At 41.4% G+C, this 20,067-nt stretch overlaps 1 protein-coding gene across 1 annotated transcript; it reads left to right on the plus strand.

The window, feature by feature from the left end:
• Positions 1-1,376: 1,376 nt before the first annotated feature.
• On the plus strand, positions 1,377-19,149 carry LOC123967183 (centrosomal protein of 104 kDa-like; the record flags this gene model as incomplete). Its single annotated transcript, XM_046043218.1, has 15 exons — positions 1,377-1,453; positions 1,933-2,101; positions 4,650-4,805; positions 4,995-5,219; positions 6,314-6,520; positions 6,908-7,075; positions 7,883-8,050; positions 10,807-10,983; positions 14,828-15,028; positions 15,908-16,003; positions 16,227-16,314; positions 17,102-17,174; positions 17,454-17,562; positions 17,673-17,811; positions 18,947-19,149. Coding segments are annotated over 15 exons (2,241 nt in total), but the record flags the coding sequence as incomplete, so codon positions are not given.
• Positions 19,150-20,067: the final 918 nt, after the last annotated feature.

Here is a 20,067-nt window from a genome sequence, read left to right on the forward strand (position 1 = left end):
TTAGTGTATTACCAACAGTAACCTTGGAAACGGTGGTCCCAGCTCTTTTCAGGTCATTGACCAGCTCCTCCCGTGTAGTTCTGGGCTGATTTTTCACCTTTCTTAGGATCATTGAGACCCCACGAGGTGAGATCTTGCATGGAGCCCCAGTCCGAGGGAGATTGACAGTCAGGTTTAGCTTCTTCCATTTTCTAATGATTGCTCCAACAGTGGACCTTTTTTCACCAAGCTGCTTGGCAATTTCCCCGTAGCCCTTTGCAGCCTTGTAGAGGTGTACAATTTTGTCTCTAGTGTCTTTGGACAGCTCTTTGGTCTTGGCCATGTTAGTACTTGGATTCTTACTGATTGTATGGGGTGGACATGTGTCTTTATGCAGCTAACGACCTCAAACAGGTGCATCTAATTTAGGATAATAAATGGAGTGGAGGTGGACATTTTGAAGGCAGACTAACAGGTCTTTGAGAGTCAGAATTCTAGCTGATAGACAGGTGTTCAAATACTTATTTGCGGCTGTATCATACAAATAAATAGTTAAAAAATCATACATTGTGATTTTTTTGCACCTACGATGACAATTTCAGACCCCTCCATGATTTCTAAGTGGGAGAACTTGCAAAATAGCAGGGTGTTCAAATACTTATTTGCGGCTGTATCATACAAAGAAATAGTTAAAAAATCATACATTGTGATTTTTTTGCACCTACGATGACAATTTCAGACCCCTCCATGATTTCTAAGTGGGAGAACTTGCAAAATAGCAGGGTGTTCAAATACTTATTTTCCTCACTGTATATTATAGCTTCTCGTTTCAGGAATTACCACATGCTGTATGAGTCATGATATGAAGTGCACAGTATTTTTCTTGTTCCTATTTATTACTGGCCAAGAGGAAGTGTTGCTCTGCTCTACTAGGAGTTTTCTTCTCCATCATATTAAATGCTGGTTTGGTGCTCATGAAGTAATGAAAGAATGGTGTTCTCAGTCAGACACTGTTTCCTGTTCTTATAATGATTGACCACTTAACATTTCAGGTGATAGCAGTGTATGCAGTGGATTACAGTTACAAATGGAGGTGCATATCAGTGTTTGGATTTGGGCTTGTGTGTGTGTGTGTGTGTGTGTGTGTGAGAGAGAGAGAGAGAGAGAGAGAGAGAGAGAACTTGTATTGCTGCCATTTTAAGGTCCAAGATGTTTTTGGTAAAGTCATTGTGACTGATCCTCACTTTAGAAAAGTGCAGTGTTTTGTTTAAGTTATGGTAAAGGTTGCATATGAGGATAACCTTAAAGCTAATGGGATTAGGTCAGGTGTTCCTGAGCACAGTGATACAAGAGTATATATGCATGTGTGTGTAATTTGTCCATCTGTTTACCCCCAGCCAAGCAGAGAGCAGCTGATCGAACACTACCTCAACAGTACCCAGCTGGAAGCCGCCTTGGACACGACCTTCATGGGGTGAGCCTAGGCCATTGAACCCTGGTTTCTTTGTCTTGTGACAATAACATTGTTCAACAAAGCCATTTAGTCTGGAAGAAAAGCAATAAGGCATTCAAGGTCACTCACATGTGAAGACAATGCAGGTGGCGTGCAAAGAGGAAAACACATTTCGAAATTGTTTTAAAAATTTTTTATTTTATATCAACCCCCAAGGGACTGTCACCTCAGCGCCTCACTCTTTGGGGGGGGGCGGTCATTGTTTTTCCCCTTTGATCAGGAATTTCACAATAGCCCATTTTACTGACGATGATGCGTGTATTCTGCACTGGCATTGTCTCAAATTAATTTAGACACTAAATCAGCTGTTCTGTTTTCTGTATTCAACATGTTTCACAGATGGAACAAACTCAGACCTGACAGAGTGGTTGTGTAGAAATAAATGTTTAAATGTTTCAGTTTATTATATGTATCAAATGTTTGCTGTCTTTGTGTCCCAGCAAATGCGAGTTCATCTCCCCCTTGGACGATCTGGCCTTCGACATGTACCAGGACCCTGAAGTTGCCCACATAATCCGTCTCCTGGACCAGAAGAAGCAGGACATGGTCCGGCAGGAGAAATACGAGCAGGCCAAGAATCTGAAGCAGGCCATCGCAGACCTGCAAAAGGTACTGGAGGCAGACTGGTTGGCTACAATACATGCAAACTGACATCAAATATTTGCTCACATTCTCACTACAGTGAGAGCATTTTAGAGTCTTAGGGCCCTATCTTGCACTCGGCGCCAAGCGCAGCGCTGTGTCATTGCTAGTTTCTAACCAAAGCAGTAGTCATTTTCAAGCCCAACACCCACGTTTTTCAAATAGCAAATCCACTTGCGCCCATAGGACTGTTAATCTTAAAATGAGGTGTGGTCAGGCAAATTGTTGGCTATCTTGAGGCAACAGAAAGCGATTCCGATGAAAAGATCCCTGGTCTAAAGTCAGTGGTGCAGCATTTGACTGTTTTTTCTTATTTTACGGTCGCATTATTCTGATAGATGAAGATGAAGATGCTCTTAAGAGAGCACTGTGTGCATTTACGCACGAGGCACAGCAGCATAACTTCACTGATTATTAAAATCTCCCGACATGCTGACAGGATTGGTGAGGATGTAATGTAAGTTCTGTGTTCTTCTACACATCCAAAAGGTCTTGTCAAGTTTCTAACTACAGTTTTTTTGTTTTGGGACAAAGGGACAAGCTGCCGCTATGTTGATCCAGTATGTAACAATGACACTTGCATTTTATTAATGTGGTTTGGAGTTTCTGTGCAAACAACTAGTACATGAACACACAGGCATACATACACACAAGTGCACACATGCTAAATATCCCTGGTTACTAGAAGTATTTCTTCCAGCAAAAGGCAGCCAGGTTTTGTCAAGAATTGAAAATACCAGGATCCATATTGCCAGTATTCAACCTTATTCTGGACCATTGGTTGTACATACAAAACATGTGATCATTTCTTTAAATATGATGTTTTTTATGGATTAAACTACCCAACAGTATGTGACATAGTTCCCTCAGCTCCACCTCAACCAGCTACATTAAAATACTTCAATGAATAATCATTATCCAAAATGTTATAACACTGAAGGGGGCCATTCCGCATATGAGCACTTTTGCTTTTGGTACATGAAGTACATTTTGCTGATGATACTACTAACTTTTAATTCTAGTAGAATATTTTTACTAATGTAAAGGATCTGAAAACTTCTTTCCCCGCTGTTCTGCTCTCCTTTTAGTCATTGGTTTTTAACAACTCTTTTTACTTTGACTTTCTTTCCAGTTTCACTATTCCAACAGCACACTTGAGAATGACATATTGGCTGTTATCATTGTCTGTCAGTGGCTAATGTCCTGCATGGAGGAAAATAGCCACCTCACATGTATATGCAGTTTTTACATAGTTTTTATAACAATAAGTGATGCTTTTAAGGCAAATGTAGTTTGCTAAGAAGCAACATATTTATACCCAACATATGATTAGCGCTAGGTTGGAGTCCATAAGCAGGCCATGTACAGTAAAAAACAGCCATGAAAATATGATTATTAATGATACATTTTTCTCTTACAAATCTCAAGTTTGTGAGGCGTGGATCATTTTTAAAGAAATCCACTGTATGTTCACCACTGTTTGTAACAGTGGTTGTTAAACATTGCTCAGATTCCTGCTGGTGACCTCCTTTGTGTACAGTGTTACCATGCTGACCATGAATTCTTAATAAGCTCAACAGCTGCGGTGATGGTCCTCGGGTAGTGTCTCTAGCACTCCAAGCTAGAAGCCTTTCTGTAATCAGATAACACAGACACTAGCACCTTATTAGCATGGCATATTAGCATCACGGACAAAACAGTTGCCAACGTAGTCATGCTGAAAATCCCTTGTTATTGCACCCTCAGGATGTCAGAGGATGGTTGTTGGCATAACATGATATCTGAAAACACAGGAAGACGAAAGGACAGAAAGCAGAGAATTGGCTTGCTTTACTGTACTGTTCTACTTTCATTAGCCCTCTTAACTTAGAGTTTGTCCAAAAGAAAGTAAAGAATCACAAAGCGTTGATGTTCAGGCTGTGTCGCTTGGCACCTGGTTAGCAACTTAATGGAATTTCCTCTCTAAGACATTACATGTGTGTCTTACTGGAAGTGTTGTCAAATTTCCAGCCAGTAAATCTCAATGATTCACCGTGTGGCACACTTTCTGTTTCTGTGGCACCAGGGCCGTACTATTGTGCATGGCAGAACTGCTCGTGACAGTCAATCCCTAAATCCCTAAACCAGCTCCTTAACAACGGAATCGTTGAGATCTGGAAACACAGTGACATCAGCGCAATGAGGTCTATTGTGGCAAATAACACTAGCAATCAGACACTCAGGTTGTAAACAACAATGGCTTAACTTTATGTGGAGGAAAAAATAAAAGTGAGCTCACCTGAAACATTGGTAACAATCTCTCATTGCAGATGAATACTGTGCACAACTACAGAAAGTAGCAGTAAGTCAAAGTTGAAACTAGGAAGTCGGCTTATAAACTGTGATGGTCAGTATAGGCACAAACATGATACCATGAGCAGACTCATACAAAAGTCGTTTACTCGTCTAAACATGCAGTGGGTCACTGTGTCACTGCAGGTGTGTTTTTACTTTTCCTTGTGCTGGGCTCTTCTAGGTAGGGGAGCGTTTGGCTCGATATGATGTGGAGAAGCGATGTGCCATCGAAAAGGAAGACTATGACCTTGCCAAGAAGAAAAAGGAGCTGATGGAGGAGTACAGGAGGAGCGTCTACCAGCAGCTGGAGGTCCACAACCTGCTGGACATGGCAATGGTCAGTCACGAACCACTGGTTTACCAGTGTGGTAACAGCAGGGGGACTGTTAGTGTAATCGACAAGTTACATTTTTCTCCAAGGTGTTAGTGTTAGACAAGATGAGAAATTATGGGACATGTGGGGGGGGGGGGGATGACTTATTCGGCCTAAAGCAAATTCTGGTCTTCCTTTCCACCATGTCACCAGATCACGAGGGCAGCAGATTCATCCCCAGCCCAGGAGTCTCCCTGTCTTCAGCCCTCAGGTCACTGCTCAGTCCCCACCAAGCCCCTTGTGTCCACAGAAACATTCAGGAAGGGGAAAACAACTAATGCTGCTCAGAACCAACAGTCAGACACAGGAACGGTTGCGTCCAAAGTGAGCAGCCAACCTGACATGCCGTGCTCCCCTGCTGCTGTACCCAAGATAGACGTAAGTACCGCTTTCTTAAATGTGTTCACAATCCAATACATCACAACATATTTACCCAGTATGAAACATGTCCTACAGACACTTAAAAACAGGAGAACTTGTCCAATAGTCATTGGAAGACTTTATGGACAGTCAATGATGACAAACCCTGTGTTTTCTGATTAATGATCCATTTGTAGACCGCTGGACCTGTAGCTTTTTCTGCTTTTCAGGAATTCCTGTATTCTTATAAAAATAGCCTAGCTCTCTGCAGCACCTTGGGAACATGTCTCCTGCCTTAAGCCTCTGTAGTGTTGGAACATGGAGCACATAGGGAGATTATGACCAGCGGGAGCTTTTATGCTTTACTCACCACCTACTGAGACCAGCCCAACTGCAGGTTTGGGTTTCACTATTTAATTAAAAGTGTGCAACAGTTGGCTGACTCCAGCGGCTGCCAACCTGGCCTCAAGGCAGGGCTTTGAGCCTTGTATGAGGCAGCAGGGTGCTTGTTGGGCTTGGGGGTTCTATAGAGGGGGTTAAACATTCATGATGTTGAACGATCAACCTATTCGGTAATCAAGTGCTAGTGATAGTGAAAAGAACAAGGGCAGATACATTTTTCAAAGGGATGGAGTTCCTTTTCAGCCTTGAAAGTCTAGTTTAGTTTTCTTTGAGCCTTTGAGCTGAAAGATATTTAGGCAATGTACACTAATGAAACTCTCCCAAATTACCATGAATGTCACTGGAAAATAGTCAATATAAAGAAGTAGTCCTTGTTATTGCAGGGTTTGTGAGCAAGTTGTAATTTACTAAAACATCTTAAATTGTCAGACTTTGGCTATCAACCTTTGTTGTTCATTCCCTATGAGTTCTTCCTGTTGTAAATCGAGAAAACCTTGAGTCCCGTAAAGGTCATGAGCAGGGTTTCCAGGGGAAAGATTATCAGTTCTCTGACCACAACTTGTTTATAACTAAGGCCAACTTTCAGATGAGTGTAATTGTTTTTTATCAGTAATGATACCAAAATGTTTATCAGATTCGGCATTGATCATGCTACAGTAAATATAATGTTCCAAGCTTTAAATGCCAATGTTGTTGTCTTGTGTTGACAGGTTTCTAGTGTGCCTTATGACGAGAGACCACTGCCCACACTTCAAAGGAAAGACCGACCTGTGGAGAGCCCTGCAGAGCATCACTCTCCCCAACCCGATACCCAGAAAACTCCACACAGCCCTGAGATGAGTGGAGAGCCAGAGCCCCTGACAGAGAAAGCCCAGAGAGAGGCTGGTCTGCCAATAGAGGTCTATGGAGAAAGCCTGGTAAGAAAAAAAGGCAGAAAAACGTGACTAGCAAAGCTAACTCAGGGTTTTACTTTCTCCCAGGTTTTTATTTCTCTGTACTCCGAAAAATACTTTTTGGTATCCCTTCATGATATTCTGTACTAGCCAGGTGTTATCTCCTTTTTTGGCTGTCCAAAGTATATTTGTATTGGCGTATATGTCAGCAGATAAGTAACAAGATACCGCAATACAGAAATGCTAAAGATATGTTTGAGGTGACTTAGAAAATGTGGTGTGAAATATGATCTATTTATAGTACATTACGCAGCATATATGCAAATGTATCTGCTAAAATACCCCAATAACTGATATTTGTGATGTCTTCGCTGCCCTGTGGCAAATTTTTTGCCCTGTCTTCTTTCCCAGGTGGCCGGGGCATATTCCAAAACCTGGTCTTACAGAGAGGATGCTCTGCTGGCTGTGTACAAGAAGCTCTTGGAGCTACCACCCACCATCCCCAGGGAGGAGTTGAGAAACCTGATAAGAGCTGCAGTCTTCCTGGTCAAGAAAGCCCTCCTGGATAAAGTGTCCTCTGTGAGTCAAATACTCAACAAACAAAAAAGTTATGTTGGTGAGGATGCTTTGAATGTGCAAGTTGATCAAACAACTGCTTCCAGTAAAGCAGTATAAAGGCGGTATGGATATTTTTACTTTGTCACTGTCAAAGTCTTCTATAAATCACGTTCTCTGGATTCATTTTACAAACAGAACTAAGGTTCATGTTGTGAAATCATAAGCACACATTCATGCATGCATAATCTTAACAATGTTCCCCCTGTACCATATGCAACCCCAGTACTCTCTCACAGAGCAGGCTTACTTAAACAAACAGTTTTGACAAGGATGGCCTTGTAACCCCTCTCTGGAAGTCGTCTACAGCTTGTATGGTAATGAAAAGGGTAGTGCTCCAGAGACACTTCTCTGGAAACTCAGTGGTCTGAGCTGCATGTCGTGTCATTACATCCTGAATCTGAATGTAGCCCAGGGTTTTAGTCATGTTTTTCCAGGTTAAACACAAAATTCCAAAAATGTTTAGAAAGCGCTGTTAATTCAGTTACCCTGTAAAAACACAGGTTAGTTGGCATCTTTGCTTTCTACTGTTTGGTGGATATATCTTTTTGGCGTGTTAGCGAGTACAAAATAAAAACCTTTATAAAACTACAAAGCTGCAATAACCTCCATTCACAACTACTGATTGTCCCTCTCCATCTGCATACTTATACTGCATAACTAACTGAAACTAAACATTGCCAAGTCTAGCCTGTCTGTTAATTGTCTTCACCCTGGTGCTAGCTTTTCTTGGAAAGTTTGGAGCTAAATGTCTACTGGCTCTTCCCTTAGGTTTTCCACGCCTCCTTGAAGCTTCTGCTTCTACTGCTCAGCCAGTTGATCCCAAATTTGGGCCGGGCTGAGGTGACCCACTGCTTGGAGCAGACCTGGCCTAACCTGCTGGCCAGGACTGGAGACTCAGCTGGCCGCCTCCGAGCCACAGCCTCTGCCTTCATACAGGTATTGTAACACATTGGACTGACGTATTTATTTGTCGCAAAAGGCACAAGTTGATTTCCATTAACCCTTTGCTTCCTGTCAGCCTGCCTTCTGCCTCCTTATCAGCTTTGTGTTGACTAAAGAGAAAGAATTTTGCAGTCTGCCTCATTTCCCCCTCCATCTTCCTTTGAGTAGAGCTTTGTGAAGCTTTTGTAGAATAATGTTGGAAAATCAGCACTCTCTTTCTTTTTTATCCATAAAACACATTGTGTTGTAAAGCATACAGCAGATATTTCGTCGAACACAGTCTTAGTGATATGCAATGTAAAATGTACTAAAGAGGCTGCTGATGTCCTCTGTGTTAATCTCATTTGTCTATGGTTATTATATCTCAATTTGAAGTGGTAGTGTCTTCTTCATAGTGAATTTCTACACATATCAACAGGTTAGACTTTGTGTCATCTAGTAACCAATACAAAGGGGTTTTAGTAACCCGCTTATCCCATTAGGCGGGCCTATATAAGACTCTACATGGCGGAACAGTTACCTAGACACCATGACAGCAAACACAAACAGATTCAAACCAATACAACTTTGCAATGATCAAACCAAAAAAAATTCCATTTTAAAAACATGTAAATACTTTTAATAAAGAAAGATTACCTCAAAATAATAACATTACCACAACAGTCATAGACTAATGCTCATAGACTAATCATACTCTTATGAAAAATGATTCACTATAGTCTTACTGCACAGTGCAGGCCATATGCTATAAAGGGCAAAACCGGAACTTCCGTTCAAGAAGTAAAAAAAGAATGTCATTTGATCTTTCATCTTTTAGCTAACCACAATAAACACCACTTCCCCCAAGCCCAAGACTGACTGTTAAATGGCACCAGCTTGACAGGCTATAGCCAGTTTAGTAGCAAGCTAGTATGAATACAAAATGTATGAATCAAGGGTGGATCTGTTATGGTTATGAATTTTGAGCAGCATGAGAAAGTCATTAGACCACAGCTAAATAGTAAAATGATGAATAAATGTCAAATCTATGGAGTGAAATTTAAACTTGGTGCTATGGGAAACTCAATTCTAACGGGAGGGAAACAGACGGGGGAACAGACTTCGAAGTGGAAAGAAGAAGGGGCAGTTGGTTGGACACTGAATAGGTGACACTTTTGACTCAAAGGTCATTGGGACCTGAAAATAGGTTTTTAATTGAATAACTTGGGCGATTCCAGATTCCACACACAAGTTGACTGGGACAACACAATGAGTAAACAGTAACTAGCACGGGGCTTTCCTTCATCTCGGCCGTTCTGCCTTTCACTTCCTGCCTCATTCTGAGTTTTGAGCATCATCAGAATCGCGTGACTGCAAACAGCATATTGGAGTGTGCCTAGCTAATTGTGGTCCTATGAGTGAGCTCATAGAGAGGCTTCACTTCTAAAAATGCTAAGGTGCAGTCTGAACAAGTCTGTGTAGAGTACTTGCACGGTAGGCAAGTACCAATGTCTTGAATCGGATTTGAGCAGCCATAGGTAGCCAGTGCAGGAGTGGTGTAGGGTTGGTTGAAGACCTACTGAGCGTCTTGCATTCTAGATGAGCTGCAGAGGTCAGATTGCACATGCAGGCACACCAGCCAAGAGCGAGGTGCAGTCGTCAAGGCATGAGATGACAAAGGCCCGGACCAGAACCTGCACTACCTCCTGGGTTAGGAATGGATGTATGTGATAATTGAGAGTTCGTGGATGGAAGTGGCCTTGCCAAGAAGGAAGAGCAGCTCACTCTTGCTGATGTTGAGCTTCAGGTGGTGAGCAAATGTCCACTGAGAAAAGTGACAGACATTCGTTCTGCCACCCGGGTTTCAGACCGTGAAAAAGACTTAATTAATAGAGTGTTATTTGAATAGCTTTGGTAGAAGAAGCCACGCAAGTGAATAACAGAGCCAAGGGATTTGGTGTAAAGAGAAAAGAGGAAGGAACGCAGATCAGAACCCTGAGGACCCCAGTATTGAGGCCGTGTTGTTGGATTGATGCAGCTGTTTTATCAAAATGTACTACTTTACCTCTCTAATCATCCAAACCTGTTGATTCTTCCAAGAAAGATGCATCACTAAAATAATGTTGCTTGTAAATTCTGAATCAGAGGTGTACTGTAGCTTGACATACAGACTGAGTTAGGAGGTGTCTGGGGTGCTCTCCCATGTTGGAGCCAAGCGGACTGCCTAGACTTCCTCCTTGCCTCCTGGGTGTGTGTTGAGTAAGAAAGGGAGGATGTCCGTGAGCTTCCGTTTCAATTGCGCAGACTATTACCATGAGTCTCGGTCCTCTGAATTCATTGCCCTGCCCTTCTGGATCTGTTCAGAGCTCCTTTAGGACAATGACTGAATGCCTCTTTGTATGTTGACAACAAATTATATAGGGATTGGTGTGTGTGTGTGTGTGTGCGCGTGTATGTGTCCCCCATATTTTCAACATACATTCCACTCCTCTGATGTGGCTAAAATTGCAACAAAACAAAAAAAACAAACCCTGAGAGGTTTTTCCAAGAGCCTTTTTCCGTCTTGCTTTAATTGTACACTTCTCTGAACTTCTCTGTCATGACATGTCTCTCTAACAGATGCTTGTGTTGAGTGACAAATCACCATGTGTTGTTTCACGCTGTTAGGGGCTTACAGCACACACACGTTACTTAATTTAAAGGTGCATTCCACAATGATATTGTATGATTTTTACATGTTACATTGTCTCTTTCTCATGTCCCTCTTTTAGGAAATTGCTGTTTTGAAGGATGTACGCGGCCTGCAGGTAATCCCTGGTGAGCTGGTGAAGCCGTTCAAATCCAACTTCCCTTCTCGTCTGGCTCGGAGTCGGGCCGAGCTGCTTGAGAAGCTACTACCTGAGCTGGGTACGGAGAACTCTGGCTTCACCCTGGACAATGTCATGAAGGTAAAGTACCTAAAACATGCTAACTGCAACTATCCATTCTTTTTTATTTTTAGTGATGTTGATGTCATTCATTTAAATTATTCTCTGATACAGAACTGGAGAATGGCTGTGGTCTCAATTATCTTTTTAAACCTGTTAGCTCAGGATCACAAGGCTTTAGACTCACTGTACATTTTTAGGAGATTTGATAGCTGTGAAATCTCAAAAATAGATTTAAAAAGCACTAAGTACTAGTAGCAGCAACCCCCAAAAATGCCATTGTAGGTGTCAGCGGTCAAAATCTAACAGGTCATCAAAGATTTCCATACTTTTTTGGCGGGGAGTCAACTCTGCCTCCCCACTGATACTCTTTCTAATCTGGAAATAGCAATCACAACATTTCCTCTTTAACATGATAGCACATGTACTGTATAGAGATCTGCACAGTGTCGAGCCTGTATTATTCGACTTTAAAAGTAGACATCCGTCAAGCAGATTTTCCGTTAGGCTTAGTAACTTTGGTGTGAGTAACTGAAAGGTTTGCAGTCCCTCGCTGGCTTTCTGTGGCCATTGAGTTCACCCAGACAGGCTGTCAGTAAGCTCCAGTCAGCTGAGTCAATGTTGTCACCATTGGCATTCACTTTGCGTCCCCTGCACTCCTCTGGGTTCCAGCAGTGACCTAACATCTACGTGCAAATTATCCAACTGTTGACCAGGCCTGGCAGGACAACAAGCCACCCTGTCCTCCCATCTCTAGTTTACGACCAGTCCTCCACCCATCCCCCTCCACTCAGCCCTCCTTCTGACTTTAAACAGCTTTTATCAGTGAGAGCAAATTGTTAGGTTTTTCTTCGGAGTTCCTCCGCCTTCTGAAGCCAGAGCCGCACAGGTGGCATGGGGTGGCCTGTGTTTGCATGTTTGTGCAAGCTTGCTCAGCGCCTGTACCCTTTGTTTTGGCTGCCTCCCATGTTTACCTGGGAAACATTTCCAGTCTGGATTGAGATGTGACAGGCGGGCTGTGCTTCATTCCACAGCTTGCCTTTTCTCCTGACTGTCACATCGGCACTGTGGACACATATTACCTAGATTCTAAAAATGTTATGCATCCTTGATTTTTGCTGTGAATGTCTAAAACCAGGCTAACAGAGATGGATATGATAGAGATCTGTTACTGTTACATGGCAGCTTATCTTTTAATTAAAAAGTACAGAAGGTTCAGGGTAGGTACTTGGTTGCTGCAGTAAACTTTGTGTTTATTGTGCCGACCCATTACAGATAGCTGTCTTCTTCCTCAGGACACACAAAGCATGACCCAAACTCACAACTCTTATATACTGTATGTTGTGGCTAGGCAGCCTAAATCAGACAGTTTCAATTATGTGTGTGTGTGTGTGTGTGTGTGTGTGTGTGAGTGGAGAAAGAAAACGATTTCATACAGTACATAGAGAGGCTAGATATAGATATACTAGATATACCAGACATGTAAGCATCAGCGTGTGCCAGTGAAGGTGGTGAAGTAGGTGTGATGCTTAAAATAATTCCTCAAACTTAGATTTTACAATCTAATGTTCCTTTCCAAATATGAATGAATCCCACCAATACGTGCAAAAAATGGCATATACCATCACCGTGCCTTCGGTTTGTAGCCGCACTCAAACACAGACAACGAAGTTGCACAACAGACATAGATTATATCTTTTAATTCATTTAATACACTCGAGAAACTTGGTTAATGACTGAATCCCTAAATTCACAGCTAAAACTTTTACTGGCATCTTCCCCTTTTTAGCTTATGTGACCAGCCTGTTTGACAGCTCTACAGAGGTTTTCCTTTTTCCTTCGCTGTTACCTGGGTGACCTGCTCCAAAACGGGAGCCAGAGTGGAAAAAAAGGGGTGATTGAATTTCAGTAATTAAAATGAGAAGTGGGCGGTAGGCAGAGACAACAGAGAATAATGGGAAGCTGTCCCTGAACTTCTTGAGTTAGGGATGGGGGGCCTTTGCAAACATTTTACCTCTGGATGTTAATGCTCTCCAGTGGGATTTCTCCTCTGGAACTGAGATTATGTCCGAAAATGGGCTCTTTTTACGTCACGATGTGCATTTTCCTCCAAGAACTTTCTCTACAATGTTGGTGTTTTGCACTTGAAACTAGACTGCAAATATTGCTTCATAAAACTTTGACATCGTCCTTTATAAAACAAGCGCTGAATATTTTCTGTGGCCTGCCTTGTTTCCCCAGCATACTGTAGGTAAGGCAAGGCAAGTTTTATTGTATGTCACCTACACACAAAGTAATTTAAACTGCCTACATAAGGCAAAGACATGCATTAGAATCAACATCTGTGTTGAGTGTTGAATGTTTTGTCATCAGATTTCATATTTGTTCCGTATAAGCCTGCATGTGAATTTTACAAATAGTCAAATGTTCAGCATTAGTTTCAATTTGAGTCTGACTTTGAATTATATTTATTTTGATTATATGGTTGCATTGATACAATCTGAGAGTCTGATAATCTGACTTTGTCATCCACATGTGCATAGGTAAAAAGACATTGGCTTTCTCCAGGAGATTTGTAGCTGGGGAAATCTGTTTTCCCTAATTCCCTACTCCGATTATGGAAACTTGGTTTCTACTATGCATGACAGTTATGATATGAGGTTACTGCAGAGACCTGCTTACTTAAGTGTGTCAACTGATGGTAATCCGCTCAGGTTTATGATCACTAGTTGCCCATAGGTCTGGTGGTTTCTAAGTGTGTAGAAGAGTTTTTTCCCCTTTTCTGTTGTTTATCATTTTAAATTAAATCATACTTGGAGTACCAAATAAGTGTCATGTCAACAACAAAAAAGTCTTTATTTTTTAAATGAATGTACAAGGTTGATTAATTTGTCACAAAACAACAGGGTGTAGAGTGAAATTGAGTTTGTAAACTCCCTTCTGCTACGTAGCAGACAATATACATATAAAAGCAATTCTAAAAATGGTGAACAGAAATAAACTATAATCAATGGAGCAGTATTGAGGATGAATGTGAGTGTAAGAGTCTGATAGCTTGGGGGAAAAGCTGCTTTGCAGTCTGGTGATGCGGCAGCTGAAACTTCTATATCTCTTCCCAGAATGCAGCAGGGTGAACAGGCTGTGGCTGGGTGGGTACTGTCCTTTAGTATCCTTTGGGCTCTGCGTAGGCACCTCACCTCACCGACATCACTGATGCTCTGGAGATGGGTACCAATGATCTTCTGAGCAGTTTTAATCCCCCGCTGTAGAGCCCTCCGGTCCTGGGCCGTGCACATCCCATGTTAGTGATGTTTCCAGTAAGGATGCTCCTCTGTAAAAGCTGACAAGACGTTGGCGTGGGAATTTGACCTTCTTCAGCTTCCTCTAGAAATACGGTGGTTTCTGAGCTTTCTTCACCAGCCTGGAGATGTGAGACGACCATGTCAGGTTCTCTGTGCTGCTGATTCCCAGGAACCTGAAACTGTTCACCTGCTCCACCTCAGCTCCACTGATGTAGACAGGAGTGTGTGTCTTTATCTCCTTCTTCCTGAAATCAATGATCAGCTCCTTGGTTTTGCAGACATTGAGCAGTAGATTGTTCTCTGAGCACCACTCTGCAAGATTTTGTATGTGAGTAAGTCCAATATCCAGTCCCAGAGTCCTGAGTTTGCCGATCAGGGGGTGATTGTGTAGAATGCTGAGCTGAAATCCGCAAACATAATTCTGATGCTCTGTGGATCTGTTGGTTGTGTCTCTTTTCAATGCTGAAGCTGTCTAATGGTATATGTTGGAACAGTAACATCCAGTCAGTCAAAGTTTTGCTCAATATTCACATGTTACTAGAAACCCAGTTTTTCTCTGTCAGTTCTGTACAGCAGCTTTGGAGCACAGTGCATCAGCGGTTCGAGAGCTGGCAGTGCGCATCATCTTATCCATGTACCAGCAGTATAGAGCTGCTGTTCTCAGCTACCTTCCACACAATGATGCCGCCGCACGGAAGAACTTCCTCTACAAATCCCTCTTCGATGGCTTTGCCAAGATTGACGGAAAGCTGGTGGAGACTCGTGTAAGAAGTGTTTTTTACTTCAATGCAAACGAATCTCTCGTTGATACTTAACATCTTCACTTCAAGAAGAAAAATTTGAATAACTAAAATATCCTATTTCTATATATATAAAAATATAAATTTTCTGACATTTGGATGGGTGTCTGAATTCACTGTGTTAAAATAATTTGCATCAAACTCCCAGGCAGAGGGTGTGTTCACACTGTTCATTTCAACAGATTGTAATCAACAAGGAGCAGCTGGTAGGTGGACGGTGAAACTGTCAGACGTGGCAGATGGGAGCACTCTCTCAAGCTGAAAAGAGTTTAGCTTCTTAGAGGAGACTACATGAGACCGTGTCTTTCTATTTTTTTAAGCTGACAGTAACGAGGAAGAGGAGGCAGTGTTTCATGTTGCATAGACAGTAAACTACCTCTGCCATTTCGTTTAACAGAGCCATTACAGGCAGTCTTGTCTGTTTGTTACTGCATGTGGTTAAACAGAACCATGCATGCATCTATTGACTTTTTTTAATGTTTTGTATTAGTGTTCCCAGTCAGTAAGCCAGCTTGTGTTCCAACTGTTTTACCATAAAGTTTGTGACTCACCCAGTGACCAAGCTTAATTTCTTACAGGCATTATTAGAGACCTAGTCTTCCCATTACGTAATGGCCATGCTGTTGAGGAGTGCTCAACTGCTAAAATGTCTGATCATGTGCTCATCTTGTCACTGCAGTCCAAAGAGTCTGCAGAGCTTTAAGCCGTTCAACTTCAAAAGAAGAAAATGAAAGTTAGCGAGGTGATGTTGAAATTATATTAACAGGAGAAAGACAGGAGAAAAGAAGCAAACAGAGGACAATTTAAAACTGAGAGGCTGATGGTATGTCATTTTTCACCCAGACTGTGAAGAAGGGAGGTGGCCAGCAGGATGGGCAAAAAGAGAAGGAGGAGATCCACTCCCTTCAGGAGCAGCTGGCTGCCTTGAAGGAGATCACAGTAGGTGGAGCAGTCATCAGACTGTAATTACATCACTTCTTGTAATGGTTACTAATTTGTATTTATGACTCCACACAGACTTGGTAGAATTTTTTCTCTCTAGGTGGTCAGAAATTCAGTTCGTCTATCTGAAATTGCTGTTAAGGCTTTCCTTGTGTGATAGAATTTGATTTTGGAACTGTGCTTATGACATCTATTCACACTTCTCTGCTTGCTTGTGAAGGAGAGAGGAAATGAAAGCATCGAAGGACCAATGCCCAAGAAAGAAGCTGCCAAAGTTGAGAAACAGTCACAAAAAGCTGGCAAAGCAAGTACGTACACATGTTTGAATATAAAGAAGACAAAAGCACATCAATTCCTACTTAACATAAAGCTGTTCTTTAATAAAGTAAAACATCCTTATATACTGCACACCTCCAGGGCTGGATTGCTTTGAAGCACAAAACAGCAATATGGGGCTGACGTAGTCTTTTGAGACGTGCAAATACTTGCACTAATGCCTTCAAATGTGATCCGTCCACATGCAAGTGGAAATTTTAAGGTAGTTCAAAGGGCTTCAATTGTGACATGTGACTTGTAAACCCATGGTAGTTACTTTTGTCCTAATTTTTCTTTTGTTTCTTCAGCATGGCACTAAAATGTAAAAAAGCAAAAATCATTGACCATTTTCAAAGAGCATAGGGAGCCTTTCATTGTCTACTTTTGTTGTCAGTTGCCCAGCAACAGTGCAGTCATGAGTTTAACCACTTTATCTCCAAGGATGGTATCTTTCTTAGTATGTCAATAACAGAATCAACTCAACTTGAATGCATTATATCAACATCTCAGGCATGACACTGATGCTGCCAGCCATCTCTACCGTCAACCTATTGAAATAGAGTGCAGGCACACCACCCAGCTATGAAAGCATACATATACAAAGCTCTATTAACAAAATAATGCACCCTACATGTTTGCCCAAAGTCTTTACATCCTGTTTAACATCTGTACAGTCTTTCTATTATAAAGTGCTGAATCCCATTGGGTCGATACTTGAAAGGGTGGCGTCCAATTAGTGCAGTTATGACAAGTAACAGATACTTTCTGATTAATTTCCAGCTGTCACTAAAGTGCCCCAGAACAAGGTTACCAACAGTGTTGACGTCCAACAATCTGTCAACTATCTGGACAAGTAAGTGGCTCATAATTCAATGGAGAGCTTTAAAAAATCACTAGAATAATTGAAAGATGCAAAAAAACCAACATGTAAATGGCAAATTAGCCTAGTCTCAATCTCACAGGTTTAGTGTTTATTGTGCACTTTTCAACTTTGCCATTTTCAAATCTTTTCCCAGCATAAGTATTTATTTAGCTTTCATTTAGTGTAATATTTTTATGTCATTAGTGCCGCAGTACTTGCGAATGCTGTAAAGGCATATGATCTGATCTGCAGCCTGATCTGATCTTTCAGCCTGTGTATATTCTGCGGTAAAACGGACGAGTCATTCACAGAGGATGGATTGGACCTTCACTACTGGAAACACTGTCCTATGCTGAGACGCTGCGATGAATGTAGACAGGTAGACTGTTATATTTTCATTGGTATTTTCAGTTCTCTTGAGAGAAGGACCTCAGCCTAGCACCACCTCAGACTTTGTGCACAGCTCTGTTCACAGCATTCTGTTCACAGGTAGTCGAGATAGCCAGCCTCACAGAGCACCTACTGGGTGAATGCGAAAGCAGGTCCAAGTTTAGCCAGTGCCCACGCTGCTCAGAGGCCATGGCCACGGAAGATCTGGCTCGCCATGTCCAAGGTCCTGCCTGCAACCGTGAGTTCTTAGTCCCACTCTGTCATACCATTGGACATTTTCTGAAAATGCTTTATATGTGATGAAAACCATCTGATTTTTTCTTTGTCATTTTGATTTGTTTGGTTTAGTTTATACAGGTGTATTTTATTTGACATGCAACAAAGTTACCATGCCGGAATTGTAAACATTACATATTTTTGTTGCTCCAGTTTGTTGGATTATGAAATGAAACAAAGACTGTAAGTGCGACATAGCTGTAATATTATAGTGTTTACACCCTTGTCATCCTTATACGTAGTTCCCCAATTTTAAGGGATGTAATTCATTTGGACAAGTCAACATCATCTAACAAAAAGCCATCATATTGAATATTTGTTTGTAGATATTTGGCCAGACATGACAGGGTGAAGCTGAAACTTGGTATCTGCTCCAGTGATGCTCTGTAAAGCCTGTACTGTAGCCAGCTGTACATCTGCCTACAATATAATCTACAATAAGAGAAACACATGCTCAGTTTGACTGAGGCCAGGCCATTCAAGGAGATTCTGTTGTTGGGCTTAAAAAACGATTTATTAGTTACTTTGTCTGTATGTTAGACTGTTAAGAGTTAAGATCCTTGTCCAGCTGTGTTGTCCTAAAATTGGGGGATTAAGTAAGGCCAGTACACACAGAAGTATAGAAGTTTAGTGAAGTGATGATTCGTGGGGTTAGTTAGCGAGCTAACAGGTAAAAAATTAGCTGACTTGCTAACAGGAAGTTGGCTCAGTTGCTAAGCTGACAAAGGTTAACACCATTTAAAAAAGAAACGTATCAGACATTGACAGCTGAAATATGGCAGTTATAAATGCTTGTGTGACCAGGCCTTTACCAGTTCACTGTTACTGTACCTCCTAACTTGAAGAAAGAGGCTTACTGTATCACGGCTTACACTACGTGTCTACCACCAGTCACATGCCTACCCTTGCTGATTATGAGTTAACTTAAAGTAATTATGAGTTAGGATAGACTGTGTTTATCCCGATGTTCACATGCCTCAAAAGTGTATTGTATTTCAAACTGTTCTCCTTCAGTGGTGTAATTTGCTAATTTTCTCTGGAGTTTTTGGGGGCTTTTTCTGTAATTGTATAACAGGTGGCTTGCGTTTCCGTTTCAGCCCCCGTCTCGGGTAAAGACTCCAACCACTGTCCTTTGTGTCACAACAACTTCATGCCTGGAGAGGAGGTGAGAGTCCGTGCATGCAAATTACAAGAGAGAGAGAGAGCCAACAGTAAAGTTGTCACTCCCATCTCTGTGACTATGTGTTCTTGTAAAGCAATGGCTAGAAAGCAAATCATGAGCTGATGTACAGCATTGCACAACTTTTGCGATGTGCTATATTGCCAATTGTTTCTTTGCAAAATAAAAAATAGAAAAACCTAGGTCACTTGGACAGAGCTGCTTCCTAAACAATCACAAATTGAAACTTATGAGAAGAAGAAAAAAATAAGCTAAATGTGGTAAATCTAGCTTCATTTGAGATTTTCAAAGAACTTGAGCTTTTCTATGTTCCCTCTTTTAATTAAACACAGAAACTCTAAAAGCATCTAAATTAGGCTTGAGGAGCAAACAGGTGTTCAAGTAAAACACCGCTGTTGTTGTTTAAAGACTTCAAAGCAGGGGGAGCCTTTGTCCTTAATAGGCTGTTTCAATTTTCATAAGATACAGTACCATCACATTCTTCACATTCCTATTACGCTAGTTTAAGATGTAGTGAAGACAGAAATGAGCTGTTTATAGATAAAACTTTGATATATATATTTGATAGCGTGCATTCCCTAAATCTATTTTTGTAGTCAGGGTGGTTTAGGATAATGCTGTTATTTATAAACATGGGACTGAAGTTAATAATTCAGGTTATCTTTAATTCCAGCAGTAGTGGAGTTCTTGTTGAGGTGGCTTGGTGCTGTGAGCACCATTGTGTGGGCAATGGTTCATCTGTAACTAGAAAGATTTACAGTTTTACTGGTAGTAGTAAATATTAGCTAGAACAGTTAGAAGTTATCAATGAGGATATGTCATGAAAGTGGGTTATGCAAAAATATTAGCATACATTAAATATAATCTCAACTATGGATATTATATAAAATAATCACAGGGTAGTAAACTGTCAACTTTTTGTGTGATAGAGAACTTTTCAAAAGACATGCAGTGTAAAAGATTCTCCGCCCCACTAAAAGATGTAGGAACAGTGTCTCCTTCCATTTGTCTTCTGTTACGTTTCTGTCATTGTGGAGT

This window comes from Micropterus dolomieu, unplaced genomic scaffold (assembly GCF_021292245.1).
Source record: "Micropterus dolomieu isolate WLL.071019.BEF.003 ecotype Adirondacks unplaced genomic scaffold, ASM2129224v1 scaffold_111, whole genome shotgun sequence".
Taxonomy (NCBI): domain Eukaryota; kingdom Metazoa; phylum Chordata; class Actinopteri; order Centrarchiformes; family Centrarchidae; genus Micropterus; species Micropterus dolomieu.